Genomic DNA, 22727 nt, shown 5'->3' with positions numbered 1-22727 from the left:
AGCCAAGAGTTGGCAGATTCATGAACGTGAATCAGTGCCATGCATTTAAATACAAATCACTTTCTTTTTTTCTTTTTTTAAATTTGATCTCTTAAGGATTGCAATAAAAATAGACTGTGTTCACGCTATGCTTGTATTATTATTATTTTTTTATATATTTGTAAGACATGCTGCCGGCCTGGTATGAAGCTCTCGCATTGCAGCATCACCACTGTGCCTCAGATGTAGACTGACAGCAAGAATTGAAGTCAATCCTGTTTCTAGCTGCAATTTCTTGACTCCACGCTTCATCCATGCCTCCTTCCATGTCCTGTAGGTGGTCTGACCTTTTCATGAGAAGCTCATCCTTCTGCTGATCCCTTTTTATAAAGCTCTTACATGCAGCAATGCTTGTTGCTTTGACACACAAAGACAAAATATTGAAGGTTTTTTTAATCTTTTATCTATAGCATGAAGGAATTTGTTTTGTTGATGGATCAATCCTCTAATCTTCTTGGCTTTTTAGCCCAACACGTCCATGAAAGAATGCTCCAAGCGGCTGTTTGAAAGAAGCCTGAACCTGAGGTCTGCCTATTTGAACATACAGTCACTCCTGACACGTGAACCAGTGGTGTGTAGAATGAGAGGAGGCAGGAGATTTCAAGGAGCAGGTGTGAGATTTATAGGTTGGCTGACTTAATATTGTGCATTACCTTGTGACAGTGTATATGTTGTATAACATAAGATTTATACTGCAGTGGTCCAGCTGGGGATTTGATGATGGTATTACTCTTGTGATTGAAACCTCTTGATTATTAATCCTGAATTCTTTCCCTGGTTACCAGAAGTCAAGGTGTAGATTTATTAGTGTTGTAAGTGTGGAAAGACAATTATGTAAAGGTTTCTCACTTTGCACATGGTGCCTTGATTGTAAGGACAGCAGTGCCAGTCGGTTTGTCCATCAGTCTGTCACAGTCACAATCCAGAGTAAAATATCTCCACTATTAGGATAATGCAGTCTTTTTTGGTAACACACACAAGCACACACATAAAACAAAACAAACAAAGCAAAAAAGTGACTATATAATCAGTTCAAACTGAACTATCATTAAAAAGAAGTGCACATTTTAAAAGCAGTGATTTAAAAGAAGTGTCCAATTTTAGTGTTTTTTGTTTATTTAAATAATAAATTATAATTATTAGCAGCAGCAGACTGGAGTGACAACAGACCAGATGATATATGACGCATCTCGTGTGTTTTTGTTTTCTGTTTTATTGTGAAACTTACCCTTCCTCCTCGTTTCAGACCGCCTCACTTCCTGCCCCTGTGTTTTTCCCTCCAATTTTGATTGTCTGCCCCGCCCTCATTAGATTCACCTGTGTCTTGTTACCACTCCCCTCTCTTGTGTATTTAGTCTGTGTTTCTCCTCCTCTCTGTGCCAGTTCGTTTTGTACCTCAGCGCCTTACGTCCCAGCCTTGTGATTTTCTAGTGATCGGATTTTCCTGTTTTTTTGGATTTTGCCTGTTTACTGACCTCTGCCTTTGCCTAGCCCTTTTTGGATTTGTTTGCCTGATCTGATTGATTACCGTGTACTGGACCTTTCTTCTGACTAGTAAACTGATTTGGCATTTGAACCCTGAACTGCTTTTCGAGTCGTGCTTTTGAGTCCAGGCTTTTGTGGAGTACCAGTCTTAACAATATATAGGATAGAGGGGCCTTTACTCTGATTTGAGAAGAAGACTACGTATTATACTTGGCCACTAGTATTGACTGCAGTAACTCACTTTAATAACTAACTTAAAGAGGGGAAAGGTAAGTATCCAAGAAGAGGTTTGCAAGTGTAAACCATTGTATCTTCTACGAGTCTGCAGAGAAGGTCAGAATACAGAAGGCAGTGGTACTTTTTGAAGGTAGCATTCATAGCAAATCGAATAGCAGAATGATGAATTGTGTCAAGGATTTGAAGTGATCCTTTGCAAGCCAGTCTATAAATTGTGCCCTTATAATCAAACTGAAAATAAGAATAGTTATGTTTCTGTTACCTTTTAGAATGAGTTGTTTATCACAGATGTAGGTCCTATTAAATTTAATTAAGCTTTATATTGTGCTATTTATATTTTTAATATCATTTATCCAACAGTGCCCACCATGAGCAAGCACTTGGCAACATTGGCAAAGAAAAACTCACGAGCAGAGTCGTGGCCATCAGCTGCACCCGGTTGAGTCTTTAGTGATAAATACACCTATAATTATAAGAAAATATCATTAATTGTAGTAATGATGATGATAATATGTATAGTATTTTCAGTGAGCCTCAGGCAGAACTGCAGCAGCAGGCACAACCAACGGTCCACAATCTAAGCATAGCCATAATCCAGGAGAACATGTGAGTCGAGAAAGCGTAAAACTCTGGGGAGTAACATGCATTAATGGCTCATGAATGTGTACAAATTGAGAGGGAGAGAAGAGGAGAAGAGCTCAGTGCATCATGGGATGTCCCCTGGCAACCTAGGTCTATAGCAGCAAAACTAAGTGATGGCTCACCTGAGCCAGCCCTAACTATAAGCTCTATCAAAAAGGAACGTCTTAAGCCTACTCTTAAATGTGGAGAGGGTGTCTGCCTCCTGAACCCAAACTCGGAGCTTGTTCCATAGGAGAGGATCTTGATAGCTGAAGGGTCTGGCTTCAATTCTACTTTTGAAGACTATAGAAATGACAAAAGAGCACAGTGCTTTGAAGGGTAATAGGGTTCTATGAGCTCTTTAAGATATGATGAGCTCTTTAAGATATGATGGTGCCTGACCATGAAGACCTTTGTAGGATTGTGAATGCTATTCTGGATTTTAAAGGGAGCCGGTACAGAGAAGCTAAAATGGGAGAAATATGATCTGTTTTCCTAGTTTTTGTCAATACACATGCCGCAGCATTCTGCATCAACTGCAGGGTCCTAATGGGGCAGCCTGATAATAAGGAGTTGCAATAATCTGTCCTGAAAGTGACAAATGTTTGAAAGAAGATGTGCCTGATTTTTGGGATGTTACGTAAGTGAAAAAAGTCCTTGAGGTTTGTTTTATGTGGGAGTTAAAGGACATATCCTGATCAAAGATAAGATTTCTTACGGTGGAGCTGAAGGCCAGGGTGATGCCATCTAGAGTAACTATATCTTTAGATAAAGAGTTTCTGAGGTGTTTGGGTCCAATTAGAAGAAAATCAGTTTAATAGTTTTATATCAGATCATCCAAGTTTTCATATCCTTCAGGCATCCTTGAAGTTTAGCTAACTGATTGGTTTCTTTTGGCTTGATCAACTGCCATAGTTTGTCTTTTACGCCAGGAAGGTAGAGGGTGAAATGAGATTGTAGCCAACCACAACTATGCCCCTAAATGCCACTAAATCCTACACTATTCTCTTTTAAGATACCCAGCTACAAGACGACAAAGTTGGAAAGCAGTGCTGGTATTTCTCAACCTGTCCTCAGATATAGTCATCCCCTCACCTATATTGACAAAAGGCAGAGCCTGAAAACACTAATTTCTTGTGCCTAATGCTAGAAGAACAAAGGGTAAACAGCCTGCCAACTGTCGTCAGTGCTCATCACCTTCTTAGATTGATCTGTGTGGTGGAGCCATGAAAAAAACACTGATATACACCATGTGGTTTGCGTTTAGGCCTGGTGTGGCTTGTGTCCCGGAACTTAAGTCATCACATTTAAAATTAATATTGAATATTTCCTAAAAGTTTATATCTCAGCCCATCAGTGTGTCTTAAAGAGGGTTGGCCACACCGCAAGTGATTTAGAGCTGTGTTATTTTGCTAGAGAACCAGGGAACACACCTTAATTGTTTGTTGCCGTTTTTTCGACTTACAAGTCAAGTAGAAGATGGAATAAAGGCAATCAAGCACCTGGTTGTACAGAAAGTTGTCCAACATTTGTGCTTCAGATCAGTATTGACCTTTCCTAACGGTCATAATGTTACTTATGTTAGAGGAACAATCCTAATAAAGAAATATCTGGACAATCAGCCTTGGGTAATGAAAATCCTCCTGCTGCTTCAGTAAGAATGATACATGGATGTTGGCACAGTGGTGTGCGTGTCTGTGGCAGCTGAGTAATTCAGAAACATAGTAGAAACAGCTAATCCATATCTATCCTGTACTTTCACCATTGCTAGTCCTCTTGGGGAGATTGAATGCCCAAAGCCATTTCGTTTTCACTGTGTCAGAACCACTGCTAGCATAGCTGGAGTCCTGTCTTCTTTGTCAGACAGACTATTGTAAGTAAAGAAAAGAAAAAGTATCACCGCACAGCTTTTCCTGCAGCACTTATGCTATAAAAGCTCATTTAAGGGAGTAAATTTGTAATCAAAGCACAACTGGTGATAAGCAATTAGCCTAGCCCAGGACAAGTTCCACAGTGATAGTCTGGACTCCAAAGTGTGAGAGTTTGGTATACACATCACAATGGGCAACAGTGAATAGAGCATTAAATTGTTTCTGTGAGGGCATTGAATACATTTTCCCACTTCCAAACACAAACTTATACAAGTTGCATATATACATTACCACTGTTGAGGCGCTAAGTGCATTTTCTTCCATCTGATTTATTCAATTCAGTTTTATTTAGATAGAGCCAAATCATAACTGAGCTTATCTCATAACACCCTCCTTAAAGAGCAGGTGTACTGTGCATTGTACTGTCTTTATAATATTATTTACAAAGACTCAACAATTCCCACCATGAGCAAGCACTTATTGCGCATTTTCAATTTGGACAGAAAACATTTGAGTGGAAATCATTGCCAGTATAAAGAATGGACAGCATATACGTGACATCACTCATAGGTTTCTGAAAGTTGAAAATCCGTCTCCCAGCTAATCTGAAAATCAGCATATATACATCAAGCCATCTGTAACGGCACCTACCTGTCAATCAAAGCAGCCATGCTTTGAATTAAGCACAATTTTTAGCCTTGAGATAATTAGCTACTGTATAGAAACCAAAACCATTTTTTGTACCAGGCTGTAAACATTTTTATTTCTGCTACGAAGTTGGACATTTTAATATGGGAGCTTATGGAGACTTGTCCTGTAGCCAGCCTCAAGTGGCTACGGGAGAGGAACTGCAATTTTTGGCACTTCCACATTGGCTTCACTTTTCCAGCTTGGTGGAAACACCTCAAAAAACATTATTTTAAATATTGCCTTAACATTTTTACACTTGGCTGAGGAGGAATTAATGGTGTATTGATTAATGCCAAACACAACAAGGTACAATAGGAACAGTCTTCTTGAATAAATGACAGATGATAATAGCAGATCCATGTGGACAGAGGAGTAACATTTCTCAATATAACAAATGAAACAACATCACGTTTTTTATATTGTTTTCCATCATTCGAGTTTTGACTAGTGCTCTTTTAATGATCTTGTTGCACTCTCTTCTTCTGCAGTGGTTTAATGGCACCTGACTGCAGACATCGATGACAAGAGATGTGATTCACATGGTATATTTATACTGTAGTACTTTGGAATTGGCAATCCCCTAGTTGATACTGATATGATAAAGTGATATTTTGATAATGCAACTATAATTTAAGAGATTGGTGACAAGATCAGCAGTCTTTGTTCTGTGCAAAGATTTATTCTTACGTTTTTCTGATGATAATATGTGGGCAGGAAAAGGGTGTCAATCAAATCAAGTACAGGAGGTATCTTCTAAAGTTCAAGTCTTCTCTGTAAGAAAAGCTGCCACTCAGCAAAGAAACACAAAGAAGGAAATTCATACTCAATAGACTATTTTTTAAACCTCATGTTAGTTTCAGCTGAATTTTAGTCTGCATTTTTCCCAGAAGTAAAACAAGACTTGTCCCTTATGTCTAGTATGGATAGGAGAAAGAAGAGTGAATAAATAAATGTCAATGTATACCATAACCTATGGAAGTACAAATCCCTCTCTAAATCCACATCTCTGCTCTAAGAGTTTTTTTTTTGCAGAATCTTGAAATATCTTCTTCAAATATCAGTGTTGAGTTTGGTAAGTGGGTTGAAGGAAAGGTGAAGGATGCTAGATTTCAAACCTTGTTAGATTCACCTCCTTCAGATAAAAAAGAAAACGTTCCTTCCCCGAGCAGCTGAATGAATCCTTTTTTACAAGACACTGGGAGTCAACAACTGGGAATGTCAGTAGTGGTACAGTAAAAGAGGATGTTGTAACCTGACATGACAACACATGATGAGAAATCAATAGCCGCATCTCTCCACATTCTATGAAAGGAAAAGGAGTGAAAGGGAAAAAAAAGGGAGGAGGTGGGAGGAGGGGGATTCAGTTCATTTTTAATGTGAAGAGGATTCATGTGGACCTTGACAGATGCTGATTGTTGGTCCCATTAGATTAGACGACATAGCTGAATACAGATCATCTATGGACAAAAATACTGCATTATGCTGTATTTTATTTACGCTATGGCTTACTCTTTACAGATACAGTATATACACTACATATAGACCACAAATCTTTACAGGACTTAAAGGGATATTGGTCACTTTGATCGTTTCTCCTGCAAAGAGAGAATTTTTTTTTTCTTTTTCGAGATTATTTTTGTGGCTTTTTACCTTTGCTTGATAGTGACAGATAAGAAACAGCAAGAAAAGTGGTATGACATGCTACAAAGGTGACCGTTGCGGTCATGTGGTATTTGCTGTAATTGAGGCGCTCCAAGAGATCAATTCTCAAAGCAATTTCAGTGTGAGTGGATAGCCTTCGTTTTGTGCATCAATGAATTTGAAAGTTAAACTAAAGTTAACATGAGGCTTCAGCAGTTGTTGCCCAAAGCTAAAACCGTTTCAGCACCAAAGTCCCACTTTGTGTTACTATCTTGCCCTTGCAGGTTTGCAATAAAGCACTATCCATGGAGGCAGCACAAAGAGGGAATTTCCCAATAACACAACACTAAGTCACTAAGTAAGCGTTTTATTAGATTTCTTTGCACCTCGTTTACATTGAAATCACTTTTAGAAGAACTTTATTTGCAGCCAGTTTGAGCAGGAACAATTACAGCATCTAAAAACCTCTTCAACGGATATATCAGTATTGTTTTGAGATGAAAAAATGAGAAGTTAACCTTCTTTTATTTCATCCATTTAAAATCACCTTCACTTGGATTGTACCCGATGTGTTCAATGAGTAAAGTGGTCACCGAACAGATTATATTTTCAATAAGCAATTAATTATTCATTATATAGCAAGCATTTACCAGTAGAAACAACTCTTAGCGCTATGCACAGCCTTGTATTAGACCATTAACACTGCGAGTTTTACTCATTGATTTATATTAATTACAGCCTTCCACATTAAAACCAAATCTTTACTGAACATAATATTCTCAATCTTCCAGCCTGCACGCTCAGTAGACTCTCATTGTTTTTGCTTGTTCCTTGCTTGTGGGTTTCTCTGCCATTTCAGAAATGCATGGCACACACATGTTAAAATCAAAGAAAGGTCACCCAGCAGGGGTAGCTGTCTAGTAGGTGAATACTTGCTGTTATTGTTTTTATGGCTGCAACACTCAGCAGGTTGATGTCTCTAACAACAAATAAAACATAAATGCACAATAAATGTTAAAAAGTGCAAGTATATCTGGTAGTTTCTCATGTAAATCAATAGAAATGTAATTTCATGTACAGTGATTTAAGATATAGTTTTAAGTGGGGACCGAGAGTGCCCGGAGCGGTTGTCTGCCCTGCTCATTTTTTACACCGCAAGACTGGGATGTGGTCTCGCTGAGGCTTTTTCTGCACTACAGCTGTGTAACCCAGGCGGATGCAACATGCACCTCAGAGTCAACCATGAATCAAGCTATTGGCTCCCCTCAGTTAATACTGTGAAGGAGTGTATCACAAATTCTAATGGGCCTCAAGTGCTATTGGAATGGGTAAATGTGCGGATCTATTCTCCAGGCTTTGGGCCCGAATAGCTAAAAAGGGTATGTTTATTTTCCTCAGTGTACTTGTACTATTCTCCATCTCTAGTGCATTGTCTATTGATTTTTTTCCACAGCCCCCTCTATCAGTCAGGCTTTAATAAGACAACAAGTGTCGCCTTTAAAAGAAACATATTAGAATGTTAATGGTTCACTCCACAGACCTGTTCGCCTGTGTTGTGTGTGTGTGTGTGTGTTTTTGTTTGAAGACACAATTGTGTTTTTGTGTGTATCCCCCCACATTTTCATTAAAGCAGAAGTAGACAACATTCATCTTGATGGTTTTAAGGAGTAAGGGGGTGGAAAACAAGGAGAATGTGGCAATAGAGGGATGAAGGGATGAGGATGGAGAGAGTAGTAAAAAGTGAGGAAGAAACCTCCTTGTGCAGAGTGGATTCATCTTCTGTCTTATTGCTCCTGTAGGGACCAATTTATCTTCATTTAGGTTTCTGGCACCAACCCCGATCTGGACCAGCCGTTTCAAGAGAGCACATGATCCCATGTGGCTTGCATCAAGGGTTTGACCAGCACTGTCTTTTTTTTCTTTCTTTCTTTTTTTTTTTTTTAATAAAGGCTGATTATATTGTTTGACAGTCTAACAGATATCTGTAAATTCAACAAATGAAAAATCCAGAAAGACAAAGTGCTGCCCTCAAAATTGTAAACAGGTGAGGGGAAAAAATATTTGGGGATTATTTTAAATGAATTCACTAATCATGGGACACACAGTCTCCTTCAACCTGTATAAATAATATTGAAATATAATACTGGCAATATCTTTCTTCATAGATAGTTCCAATATTTTTTCTGTGAACTTTTCATTAATGCAATAAGTATCATTTATTTAGTCGTTAAGTTTTTTTGCTCTACAGTTATCTATCTCATTGTAGTGTTTAATGCATACTTTAATATACAGATATCGGTGGCAGCCTGAAAAGTTGATAATGAATCTAAAAAATGTAACTGTTTTATTGTCAGTGAGCTAAACATTTAAGAAGTAATGGTGTAAACATGGTATTTATTACAAAATATTTTATCAATGATCCCTTCTATATCTTTTGATAATAACTTTATTTGTAATGTACCCTTTAAAACAAAATTTCACCTGCTTTGCAATAATAACAAATCCGACAATTTCAGATAAGAAAAAAGGCCAAAAGATAAAAGTGAATTTGTGGCTGTGAAATTAAGTCTATGTGCAAGTGCCAAAAACTGCACTTCCTCAAACGTCCACTTGAGGCTGGCTACAGAACTAGTCAATTTCCATAAGCCCCCATGTTGAAATGTCCAACATCACAGCAGAAATAAACATGTTTGCAGCCTGATACAAAAAACTTTTGGTCTCTATAGATAATTTACTCGTTTATGACAATGAATTTCTATTTAACTCACCTGTTCAATTTATATTAAGGCTTAAAATGAGTTGGCTTGGTCGCTTTGATTTAGAGGTGGGTGCTGTAGGATACCTTATTGAGCACCACGCCATCATTCAGTGTGCTTCAGCTTCACCGATGATCCACGTTTTTGCTGATTTTTAGATTAGCCATGAGTCGAAGAGTCAGGACAGCCAACATGGCAGAAGCCGGAGCCGCTGCATTCTGAGCTTCAAAACATCTCTTACCTGTGGGTGACGCACAGATACGACATCCATTATAGCGTCAATGGTTTTAGGAGGAGGACACTGAAACTCACTTTCCCTCTCTGTCTGAGAACCCTAGGCATGAAATTTAGACAGAAATGGCTCAGTCGCTGTGACCATTCAAGGCTTTCAAAACAAGTGGTAGAATCTCAAAATCAACTGTGAAACTCACAGGTATTCACTGAAGGGCAGCGAGAATGGGATGCAACTGCTTCTCTTCTCTGTGCCTTTTATATCAGTTGCATTCTCTGGTTGTTTCTCCTGCTGTTATCAGAACGAAGTGCATTGCTATAGTCAAGTCTGGAGGAGATAAAATCATGGATGACCTTTGCTAGCTCTGTGAAATAAAGGTGTGACCTCTTCTTGGTTTAATGTCTCAGTTGGACAAAGCAGGACTGCACGACTTGAGTCACCTTAGCATCAAAAGACAACAAAAATAACACCTAAGTTGTTATTGTTTGGATTTCACATGACTCATGATGATATTTTAATGTCTTTGTAGCTCATATACATACTACATATGATTAAAAGCTGCTATTATTGCCTTTTTGTTATTTTAGTTTTTACATTTCAGGGTAATGCTTCATGTCATAGTATTTCATAATACATTTTGTAGTTGTTTACATCCTCTAGGAGTTTGAGGCTGCTGCCTTTTGTGTCTTTATTGAGCTTTAGCTCAGACCACAACACCCTCTGCATTCAGCAGGGTATAAATTAACATTGATTTTAGATATGGTCTTACTGTAGCATTATAGCCTTGGTGGCCAAATAACTAACAATAACCTTTGCAGTATGAGTGGGTGTAGAGGCGAGGTGAGGGGAACAAATAAAGACACAGAGGAAAAGAGAGGGAGAGAGCTACATTATTCTGCCAGTGTAACTCTTCATTACAAATAATTGCTGATCCTTTTTTTGCATTTGCAGATCTCCAGCCCACATAGACACTGTGATGCAGGTGCATTTTGCCTAAATAACACAAGATACGTCTATTATCTCCGTCACCTTTTCTGTTCAACCTGTTGATTTAATCCTGTAGTAAAGTTGCCATGTTGTGTTATACTCAGCAATTACATACCACTGCACTAAAATCACTCACTGCACTGTGAATTTTCTCTCCTTCTCCCACTCATCCCCTCCTCTCCCTGTCTACCATATGCAACTTCCAAAATCACATGCAGCATGATGCTGGCTTCCACCGTATGGAGCTCAGCCGTCAGATGCTTGTTAATTGTTTTGCTTCTAGAAAAGGGAAGGGGTGGTGGAGTGGAGGCTGGAGAGGGGGAGGGAGACAGATGTCAGAAATCAGAGGGACCCCTGCTGCCGTGTCTGGATGCAGCATTGGCGGCGCAGTGAGAGCAGAAAAGGAAAGAGGGAGAGAAAGAGGCGCAGAGTTGTGTCTCTCTGACTGTGTTTCACTGTGCAGTCTGGTCTAGGTGCCCCACTGACAGCACAAGATTGATGGATAGAGCTGTGTATCGCACATAACATCAATTCTGTCCTGCTTTCTCTTTCATTCTGAGTCTCACTCCCTCATCACTCCTCCCTTCCCTTCCCCTCTCTCCTGCTCACCCTCTCTCTCTCTCTCTCCCTCTCCCTCCCGCCGCTGCTCCAGGTCCCTCGACTGTCCCTCTCCTCTGTAAGGCATCTTTAATGCTGCCAGAGAGCGCGCTGTGAGGCAGCAAGAAAGCGAGGCGAGCGGATTGCTATCTTTGTGACAGCTTTTCTGCTTGGCAGGCTGCGTGTGAACCGGGGAACTGGACTGGACTGTGGTGTTTCGTGGAGGAGGTGGGAGAGGAGGTGGAGGAGCGAGAAGGAGAACTGAGGGGCAAGCTGGACAGATGGAGGACGGCACCCAACACCTGGGACACTGCACGGTTGACATGAAGGAGCTGAGTGCCATCCCTGAAGGACTGACCGCTGCCGGTGAGCTGACTGCACTGTGCTGTCTGTCTGTCTCCTCTAGTTCTCTCCTCTGTCCTTTATAGAGTTAAACTCTGTGACACCTTGTGTGCTATCACAATCGATGTACAGTATCCTACTATGTGTCCCAATGATGTCTAGTTTTTGCTTATTTTCCCTCTATGTGCTTGCATCTCCCTGTGTTCGAGAGAATGTTAGAGAGAGGACAGAGTGAGCAAAGGGTGGAGGTAAATGATCAATAATCAAGTTAATTATGTTTTGTTATGATATCTAGATGAACGGATGCCTCAGGGTCACATTGCTGCAATATTTACAAAAGAGAGTTAATTATACATGTCATTTACATAAAGTGTTTACAGGTGATTCCTGAAAATGAAAATGAGCACAATCTGCCTTCCAGCCAGTTCATGCTGGAGTTGTAATGAATTTTTGTACATTTTCATGGAGCGATATCATGTTGATACCTTAAAGTGTCTCTGCAAATTAATCCAGACATCCATCGATTTTTAAAACTTAGTGGCTGCCTTTCTGCAGGTTGCCAATTAGAGTGTTTGGTTTTTGCAGTATGGCTGAATTAAAAACATCATTTTTGTCTCAGGATGTGGTCAAGTCTGCCTTTACAACATTAAATTTGATTTTGTGACTCTGCAGTGAAAAGTTTGGAAAACACTGCTCGTTGACATGTCTGTTTGCACATGTGTGTGCCTCCATATGTCTGTCTGCCTATGTGTTCCTGTGTGCATCTGTGTAATATGCTTCTCCATTGCAGTCATGTTCCATACAGCTCGAATGTGTTGTCACTAATGAGCACTGGCAAAGGCAAACTAGATGCCTCGGTGCCCATCACAACAGGAGAATGCTAAAGAGATTAGCCGTATCAGTGTTGCTACAAAAGCCTGCACTCCAAGTTTAATACCTTTGCTCACCAAAAGGACAGACACTGCATGCAGCAGCACTAAGCATTTGCTTTGGCATGCCAGCTCAACACCATCATCTTCCCCATGGGGATAAGTAAATGGAGCTGTATAAAGAGGAATGAAAGCTCGATTCATGGTGCTCTGTCTCCTTTGCCTCAAACCACACAGATACACACTGAACCAGCTTACATGCACCAATTACACACATGTAAGCACACACACAAAAGCAAATAACAAAACGTGTAAACAGCAGTACAGCCTTACATAAATACACACATGCACGCACTCGCACACATGCACATACTCTCAACAGTTATGACCTGATCACACACTCACAGTTTGGAGATGATATCTGACAGGTGTGGGAGTGTAACATTAATGACAAACACCTCACTGTACCTCTGTTTTCTTTTCCCTGAGCATCCTGGAAGACAAAAGAGAAGAGCAAAGCACATAATTACCATGTTTGGCACGAAAGACAGGTTGACAACCCCGCATTATCAGTCGCAAGGTGAAATGGTTTATCTCCTCCTCCTTGACAGGAGAGAAAAGTGGGATCAAACACGGTGCTGCTCAGTACTTATTACGGCAGGACTAAATTGGCATTTTACAAACTGCCCACCACAAGGCATAAAATTATTTTATTTTAACTATTTAACTATATTAAAATGTGCATATGGGAGTGTGTGTTTTTAAATAAAAGCTGCAACATAATTGATGGCTTTTTCATTGAGCAATGCTTGACATCCCCAAAACTATTGTAGAGCAAAATGTCACTCCATGCACTTGTTAACCCTTCACACTCCATCTCCCATCGACGCGACAGTCAAGACCTCCTCAGCACACCCAACTGATTCACAACACTTCATTAAATGCTGGCAACAAAACCATCTGTCCCCTCTCAATCTCCCAGGGCAGTAATGTGACGATAACTCACTCCCCCATTCAGCACCACTTGTCCTAATAGGATGCCTGTTTGTGCAAACATCAATCGAGTTAGAGGTATGTTAGCCTGGCTGATGGCTGAATCATCAGAAAGGATGTGCAGGTGTTTCTTTAGGCAATTTAGACTACAGAATAGAGAAGAACGTAGGGAGGTGAGGCTGGGCAAAAGGAGTTAGAAGAAAGAAAGATTTCAATTAGAGTGTGTGTGTGTGTGTGTGTGTATGAAGAGAGGGTGAGTAGAGTTGGTGGAGTATGGAGAGATGCACAACGATATCCTCGAAATATCAAATCCCACGGTGAGCCAGCCACATAAGTAATTTATTAATAACATGTGAAAATCTAAAGTAAATATACATACAGCATTTGTTCTTATGCACAGGCTCTTACATGTAATATCTATTCATGAAGAGGATAAGAAGGAGTGATTAAGAGTGTGTTCTGTACTCACTGCGAGGGGGTTTATCAGAGCTCTTTTTGGAAATTGCCTGATTTTCTTAGTTGAGTCGGTAGGATATGATGGGGACCGTCGCAGCGGCAGGCAGTATTTTGGAGCTTTTCCACAATTATTTTTTGTGGAGTCAGGAATAAGCAGCAATCCCATGTGAAATCCGTGTGCACTCCTCCACATTTCCCACTTCCATTCCTCCTTTCAGGGTATCTGCTAAAAGCCAGTGAGTGGTTATCACACTGTGCAGTGGGTGAGGAAGCAGGGCAATGAGAAGGGAAGAGGGTTAAATGATCATCTGCAAGACGGACAATTTAAGTCCCTGTACATTAATTAACTTTGTCATTCCAGAGAAATCACCTAGTCTGCTCACATCCTAATAAATTACCCTCTCCTCTCCCTTCAGCGTGCCTTTTTCCCCACTGATACCACCCGCAGACAGCGGGGTGATGGATTGGAGGTACAGTGGGGCTGTGCTGTTATTTCTAGAGCCAGATGAAACTGCAGTATAGCGGGCGGGCACACCTCATTTGCTTTGGGCCCCTCTGGGAGTTACATCTGCATGTGCCGCCTGCCTGCCTGCCTGCCGCCTGCCGCCTTGCTGAGCTTATTACCATATTCATAATGCCAGCGGATATCGATTTTAAATACCACACCTGTTCCACTTTTCTCCACATATTTAGCCACACAATGGAGCTGCATCACCTGTGAGCTTCATGCTAAAGGTGATGTGATTGAGGTGGACAGTACAGGTGGTTGACCTCTCCCCATGTAATGGGTAATTATTGTAATCAGACTTTGTGTATTTGTTTTGGTCAGCCTAATTTTCACCGAGGGGTTAACGACATGCGGCGTGTTCAATGCTCGCAGACAAAAATGATGTCACCGTGTACATAACAGGTGTTCTGTCCTCAGGTTGCATACGCATAATTTGTCCGTAATTTTAATAACTCTGGATACTGAGTCACAGCGAACATGGAAGTAACAGTTTGCAGAGCTACACTGCAACACTGTTAAATGTCACGTAGTCTGTATTCATACTCAAAGATGCAACATAACCTGTGTTGCCTGTCTTATAATCAAAGCATCTGGCATGATCCCTCTATAAATACTTGACACACTCGCAAGCTGTGCTCTGAAATTCAGACATCTTTAACTGCAGCACATCTCCTGCTTCACTATCAAGCAGATCTGGTCGCTTCCCCCATTCGTGTTTGTCTCATGATCAGTATCCCCAACCCTTATCAGACCTAGACTTAGCTTTACTTCTTATCTGCATTCAATTATTTCTGCAATGGTAGACATTTCCCACTGCTTTCTACCACTAGAGATAAATTGGTGTCTATCGCAGATGGAGTCCTCCAAAGTAACTGGGCTGTTCAAGTGACAGTCCCTTATGATGGCACCAGAGACAAGACCCAGCAGCTGGATCTGTCTCAGCCCACCTAGCTAAAGGGCTTTCTGTTGCCACCACACGACATGTCACCCGAGCTTATTAAAGTTTCATCAGCACTCACAAGGAAGCCTTAGTGGTGACAACATGAGACATGACCCCTGAGGAATGCGATGATGATGAGAGTAATGTGAAAACTAGATGGCGACACAGAAAATTTATTTCCATACATAATTTGTGTAACCGTGTGCGTACGCGCGCGCGCGTGTGTGTGTGTTTGTGCGTGTGTGTGTGTGTGTGTTTGCGCTTGATTAATTAGACGTTTGCTTTCACTTGTATACAGATATTGCGCTAAGTTTGCATAAGCCTGTTTATTCAAATGTCCTGACAAGTACAGCAGCTGACGGAGTCAAATTCACTGAAAGTTGAGAAAGCACTAGCAAATTGAGAGAACGTATTTGTCGAGTTTAGATATGCACTGCAAGTTTCATGTGGGTTTTTTTTTTTTAACATATTGCTATGCATTGGGCTTTCTTGGCCTCAGCAGGCAAAGCGACTCTCCTGAGGGGACCAGGTAGTGCTAATGATTTCTGTAATTTAGTATGCTTGTTATTCATTAGCAATCCCTGTAGCATTGTTTGTTTTGCATGAATTTAAATGAACGCTCCAAAGAGACCTGAAACTTCTGAAGAGTTGGTTTGACTAAGCTACTCATTTTTGGAAGTCATTTAACATATACAAAGCACACTTATGATCGTGTTTGACATGAACTGTTTGAGAGTGATAATTGGAGATAAATATGTTGAAGCTGAAAGGCAGTGAGTCAGAAAATTCACTTCATATTGTTAACTTATACTTGCACAGTTAGACACATGTTGGAATAGAAGGATGGAAAAAAACAGCATGAAGGCATACAGAACAGTAGATCTTTGATGTTGTAAAGGAGCACCTCTGAACTTTCACTGACAGTTTAGTTAAAATAACTCTCGATACTGTGACATTTCCCATGGGGATTGTCAGTTATAGGCATATATTTTCTGGGTCGTATCTCTTAGCATATCTGCGGTACGCTCCTATGGATATAAAAGTCCAAATAGTCTTTTCTTTGTCAGGAGAACATTTCAGAAAAAAAAAAAAACTGTTTTACGGCTCTCAATTATACAGATGATTTGACTGCTTTATTTGCCCCATCCCTAGGTTTCCTCAGTATGTGCTTTGATGATGTTTTGCTCCATGGTGTTGGCACAGGATAGATTTTATGTCTTTTGAATATGCAATTTTGTATTGCACTGTTTGTTACCTTAGTGTTGCATCATGTTGTTGTATGATTGTTGTTTAGTTGGATCTAAATATGCTTGTTCTCTGCAAAGTTCTCTATAAAACCTGCCAACAAAGTATGGTGACTGAAGTAATTATAAAACACAAGTAAATCATTTTTAGTCTTTGTGAAGGATCCTCATTATGTAAAATGACTATTACCTAAAGTCGTGTGTCTCCCATACATCAGTAAGCAGAGAGTATCCATGGCCCATTAGTGGAGTTGATGAGCCTTGGAGGGGCCAATTGTGTCCAAGCACCCCAGAAAGAGGAAAATGGCATTTAGTGGTTTAGAGCCCCTTCTGCGTGTTGCACCATCATGCAGGTGTTTCATCTGTTTGGCATTTGAATGGTTGTGTGTCGGACGGGGAAAGTGATGAATGAGAAACAGCACTGGTGACAGATGATACAACCAGTCAGTCCTCGACTCATCATTATGGCATCAGCCCTCAAGGACAATGGATACCTAGAAACTCTTGTTATGATGCACGCAAAGATTGCAGTGTGTTTGCATAATGTGAAATAAACCATTACACCTTTTGGCATTTTGGGAGCCTGTCGTGCATCTAGCATGTTAAAATACTATCTCTTTTTTTTTAGCTTATTAAAATAGTTTCTGTCTCCACAGTGATGCCACATTGGTGAAAATGAATCAGAATTCAACCCCTGACTCTGCTTAATATTCTGTGTTTATGGCCTCTTTCCCTTTAATGTAAAATAGAGGAACACTTCTTCAGGGCTCAAACATTTAGCTGATTAATCCAGTAGTTAATTGTGATATAAAAAAAAAATCAGCAATAGTTTTGATAAATAATCATTTTAGAAAGGAAAGCATGCTAAATATTCACAATTTACTGCTAACAAAATGTGAGGATTTTCCACTTTGTCTCGCACTGTAAATAAAAGGCTATTCCAAGATGACAACTTGGACTCTTTCACTGTTTTATGACTTTTTTAAACTCAATGATTAACAGATTAATTAAAGTAATTAAAAGGTTAATCGAGCATTAAAGTAATCATCAGTTGTAGCCCTATATCTTATTCTTCAGTGAAGTAAAACTGCAGTAGTCTGATTCACTTTCACAGAGTGTTATTTCTCTATTTCTCACATTGTTCTAATGTGTTCCTCTTCCTTACCTTTTATCTCCCACTCCCTCTACTTTCATCTCAACTTCACTCTATCTTCCTTTCTCTGTCTCTCAGGTGTTATTCTAACACCCAAGCTGCCTCAAGTGGAGTTCAGCCTTGGTAAGTCCTGTGTTTACTCTGTGATTCAAGGGTCATTTTACTACAGGGAAGCACTGAGTACCATCCCATGACATTTCCTGGCATTCTTGTAAGCACATTAGATAAAGAACATATGGTCTTGCTTGCATGGCTGCACACTTTTAGTCATGTCAAATCCTTCTTCAATGGCCCAGAAACACAGCAAAGGTTTGTGGCCTAAAAATAGATCCAAATGTAAGAGGTGTAAACACAATACACAATCACTCACTGACAGTTACACTAATGCAGAGCTCAGTCAGAATTAGTGGCATGTCAGCAGGCATCCTTAATCTTTTCTCAGTTCTGACACATGCACGCAACGCAACGCAAGTGTGGTTAGAAGGGACAGCACGAAAGAGGCGCAGAGAAAACATTAGACAGAATGGCGAGAGGTTCCTTTTTGAACTTTTCGCCGAGATGGACTCATTCATTTTTTATGCCGCAGAGATGTTGGAATTCTATTTCTAGACAATTCATTGTGTCTCAGGTCAAGTTTCCTAAAGCGAAAATCCAGACAGAAATCTTATTCCTATGGTATTTGACAGACGAGATTGACGGCATCAAAGACTGCCATTTTGGCTCTCTTATTTCTATCTTTTGAGGCAACTGCAACAAAGGCTCCTCGCTGTTCACAATAAACTAAAGAATAACTGAGTACAGATAGTCTAGGCTACAGTTTCTCAGTACTATGAGGGAAGATGATCATTAGACAAACATCCTCCCTCATGCCACTTAATGACCTCCTGGCCTGGACAGAGCTCAGTATATGACCATTAAAACAGTTTTCAGTGTGCTACAACCGCATGTTGATGCCTCATGATTCTTAACACTCCCGATAGCTCCATTGCCGTTATGTAGAGGACAAAATGACAGTGAGCCATAACGACATGTGATCAGAGTTCATTTGTATAGCGACTGTGTGGGGCTCAGTAGGAGAGTTATAATCCTGAAAACATGCTCACACAAGTGTATATGTGCGCACATATGGTAGATTCAAGCATCCTAATATATTCAGCAAAAAAAATGAAATAAAAAAATAAATCAAATAAAGCCTTTGTAATGCTTGCTTTGGTCTCTAAATGTTCATTCTATTTGAATTTATGCTCAAATGATACTGTAGCTTTAGGGTTTGCACTTGAGTAGAAAGACTATTTGAATGTAAATTATCTGTCATGGTGGGAAATAGAGCTGACAGCTGGCAGAGAGCAGAGCCATGTTTCTCCCTAAATTGCCATGGTTGAATGTGTACTCATGTGTGCCCAGTGCACAGTACACCTGTCGAACTTTTCATCAAACCCTTAATAGCGGTGTTCAGTATGTGTGTGTTTTTGTTTTTTTTATAAAATATGTGCATATTTTATATCTAATATTTATTGTTTTTCATTAAAAAAATGTTTAATTTATTTTAAGGTCTGCAAAGGTGAGATGTTTAAATACTATGTTACACAAATGTTGTATCATTTTATTTTATTTTTTAATGGATCGAATGTCACTAAACTCATTAACAGTGGTGTAAAGAGTAATCATTACTCAGGTGTAGTAGTAGTACATTACTGAAATATTACTCAATTACTGTAAATGTAAAACTATTAGTGTAAAAATACTTAAAGTACAAAGTATTTTTCTCAAAAATAGTATTTGTTATTTTAGATTATTAGTTACTTTTTGACTGTTGACTGGGGAGATCCATGAAGACAACAGAGCTCATATCTCTGATAAATTAACTATATAAATGTATCAAACTGAAGTATTATTTTTTTTAAACAAATATACAAATAAAGCATGAATTTTGTTTCTTAAAGAGCATGCTACAAATGTTGCTTACTTTGCATAGGATTCATGTATTTATTATAAATTTCTCCCAAGGCAAGGTCTAATCTGTCTCCATTTGGTTTGTGTTTTTTCAAATCTTCAGTCCAATCTTCTGGGCTGTTCTGGTCAGTGAGCTCACCTCTCAAACCTGTGCCTGCTGCAGCGTTTTTTGTTCATGGGGTTCATTAGTCTGCATTGTGTTTTCACCACGGTGTCTGTCTGAAGAGCCCAGTCGGTAGGAATTAAGTGGAGTTTCAGGGTCCTTCTGCCTCCTGTGTGTCCCTGGTATAACGACAGAAATGCAGATGAAAGCTTTGGATATAATTCAGTTGAAGGCCTACTCAGTAACTATGATTTTAAAAGTAGTGAAGTAGATCTTATAGTACAATCCATACTAAGGTAAGTAAAAGTCAGTTTAGAGGAAAAAATACTTCTTGCAATACTTATAATTCTTTACCTCCGTCTTCATCCAATGCCACCTCTACTTAGTCTCTTTGAGGGGTCTGCAACAGCTATCCAGCCACTTCCCAGTAGCTGTAGGTCTTGAAAAGGGCAAACAAAACCTAAATCATGCAGCAAATTTCAAGCACAATGGGAGGCTCAGTGTGATTTTAAATTAAAATTATTAATGAGAGAGAAGAGAACAAACGGCTTTGTCACAACAGGCAGGAAAGAATCTGAACCGGAATCTGACAGCCCACACAAACAAAGTCAGTGGCTAAGATGCAATAATAATGATTGAAAGGAAACAGATAAAAGAAATGTTTCAAGGCTGCTTTTGAGAGAAGTGACAGTCGGAGTGAATCTCAGCAACTAGCAGAACACCAAAGGCAGCTTCACCAGACTTTCAGTTGACCCTCAGAATAGTCTGGTGCCAGCAGACTGAAGGGGTCTGGCTGGGTTGTAGCTTTCAAGCAAGTTGAAGACACATTATGGAGCACTCCTGTTCAGTGCTTCATAGATAAGCAACAGAACTTTAAAGAAACTCCTTTGTGTATTGGAGGGCAGTGCAGTGGTTTGAGGAGATTTGGATGTGCTGTGCTTCCCTTTTTAGGTCCCTGTTAAAACTTTCTGAATGAGCTGCTGCTGCCCCACACCCCACAGAGGTGAAAAAAAATGTATACTGAGTACAGGGCGTAATTGTTCATTGTTAATTGTGTGATATCTCCCTGTGTTTGTGTGCGGTTGTTTATAAGCGTGGTGTCCAACTTCTACAATTAACTTTGCAGCTAATTAACATTTAATTATATCACTGAAGACAAACATGGTAGTTAAGAAAATAAGGATGTGCTTAGATGGTAATGATTAAAGGGGCACCATTGATTTTACTCAGAATGTGGAGTACCGCTCAGACTATGAAAGCAGCTGTTTAATGTGTTCTGTGACAAAAGAGCAAGCGTTTAAAGGTTTTGACATAATAATCCTGAAGATGTCATCAGGGTTATCCTAGTCTAGCTTGGGCTTCAAATATTTAACAGATAGCTGCAGAGTTTGAAAGAAGCAAAACTACAGACTAAGAAGAGTCAGTCCCACCATAGGTAAGTGCACGTGGAAATTACTGGACTAACAAACAAAATCACAAATACTTTGATCACAAGTCATTGATCACAGCTTAATAATATTAGCATTTAATAGCAAACTGACACAGAATGAGAAACATTTTCTTCTTACTTCTCCTTCTTCTTCTTCTTCTTACTAAGACTGTTTATATCACTTGCCTTTTTTTCACTGCTGCAGCTTTTGACTTAGTTTTCAAACCGAAAATAATGAGGATATTTGTGTGCATTGGTGTTTACCTCTGTTTTGACACTGTCATAAAACCTGATGTGAAGAATCGCTGAAAATGTAAGATACAAACAAACAAGCTCAATGGAGAAATTTAAATGATGTGCGCATTTCTTTCTCTTAAAATACCAACCAATTTAAATTGGAGACCTCTGTGCCTTAGTGCAGACAGTCTGCAGGAGACTTATTCCATTTATATATCTTTTATCAGCCACTAGATGAAAAATAGTGATGAATGAATAAATGAATGTTTAATTATTTATCTTGTTGTGACCCCAAACTACTGCTTTACTTGCACTTAGTTTGCTTTCAGGGGGACGCAGATATGTCCCTGCTTCTTTCACAATCTGAACACAATTAGATGCAGCCATGTATAGAGTTCACATTCAAACACTAATGTCTACACAGACAAGAACTTAGCAGCATATCGTATTTCAATTTTCCTTTAAGTTTTTTTATTCCTTTATTAGAGTGTCAGTGTGAGTGACATGTTGAGTTTTAGGTCAGTTCCGTGCCTTGATTAATCATAGTGAAGGCAAAAGCGAGTTTTTTCTTTCTAAGAAGACTTTCACAGAAGTCTTTTGTTCGTTTTCATGTTGGATTTTAAAAAGATGTTTTTCAGAGTGAATTTATTATACTCTCTCAGCAGTGTTTGAGCAAAGTGTTATGAAACAAAAGGTTTAAAAATACATAGTCAATATTCAAAGTCATTTTCATTTCTCTTGTAAATTGTATTTTTTTTGTATGAATATCCTGAAGTAACAGGTGCACATTTGAATGGCAGCTTTACAAATGCACTCTGAGTTATACATGATTCATTTCAAACTTGAGGTTCTCTTCACATAGAAGACGGCGCATTACAGGCATCATATTAGAGTCTTTTAGAGTCGGATTTAACATCACGCGCTTGTCAATCTGTGCAGCAGGTGAAGGACACATTTATCACAACACGACAGCCCCAGTTTTCTCTCAGCTTTCCCCAGACCCGCTGGCAAACAGGTGTGCAAAATGGCGGCACATGCAAATAATGTTGTCAAATTAATTGAAGCATTGAAATAATTATCATGATGAATGAAGCGTCTTCTCGAGATGAGCATATATTCTCGTCTCCTGTGGCAACTCCCAGGGCTCCCCTCACGATTAAATGGAATTTAGATTCATTGTGGGGTCTCAGAGGCCCACTGCATTAAAACTCATTTCCAGCAAATTCATCTTGAAAGAGCTCAGCATATTCCAATCACACAAAATAAATACAGCATAGTAATTGAAGCCTCCAAGGATGGGCAAACATTATTACTCCAATTGCTCAATTGTTATGGTAATTTAGG

General features: G+C 39.5%; 1 protein-coding gene across 8 annotated transcripts in view; it reads left to right on the top strand.

Annotated features, from left to right (window-relative positions):
* inpp4b (inositol polyphosphate-4-phosphatase type II B) overlaps nucleotides 1-22727 on the top strand; it is a 217891-nt gene that overhangs the window by 81219 nt on the left and 113945 nt on the right. For 7 of the 8 annotated variants that reach the window (XR_003462985.1, XM_019256050.2, XM_027282883.1 and 4 more), the window contains 2 exons: nucleotides 11334-11522; nucleotides 17740-17784. Coding sequence is in view for 7 of the 8 variants with exons in the window: in XM_019256050.2 (XP_019111595.1) it covers nucleotides 11438-11522; nucleotides 17740-17784 (130 nt within the window). In the remaining variant the exon portion in view is untranslated. The remainder of the gene's footprint in view (nucleotides 1-11333; nucleotides 11523-17739; nucleotides 17785-22727) is intronic. The other variant, XM_027282884.1, reaches the window with a different exon arrangement.

This window comes from Larimichthys crocea, chromosome X (genome assembly GCF_000972845.2).
Source record: "Larimichthys crocea isolate SSNF chromosome X, L_crocea_2.0, whole genome shotgun sequence".
Taxonomy (NCBI): Eukaryota; Metazoa; Chordata; class Actinopteri; family Sciaenidae; genus Larimichthys; species Larimichthys crocea.
The sequence above is the reverse complement of the archived record's forward strand: the minus strand, read 5'-3'. Positions and strand labels throughout refer to the sequence as shown.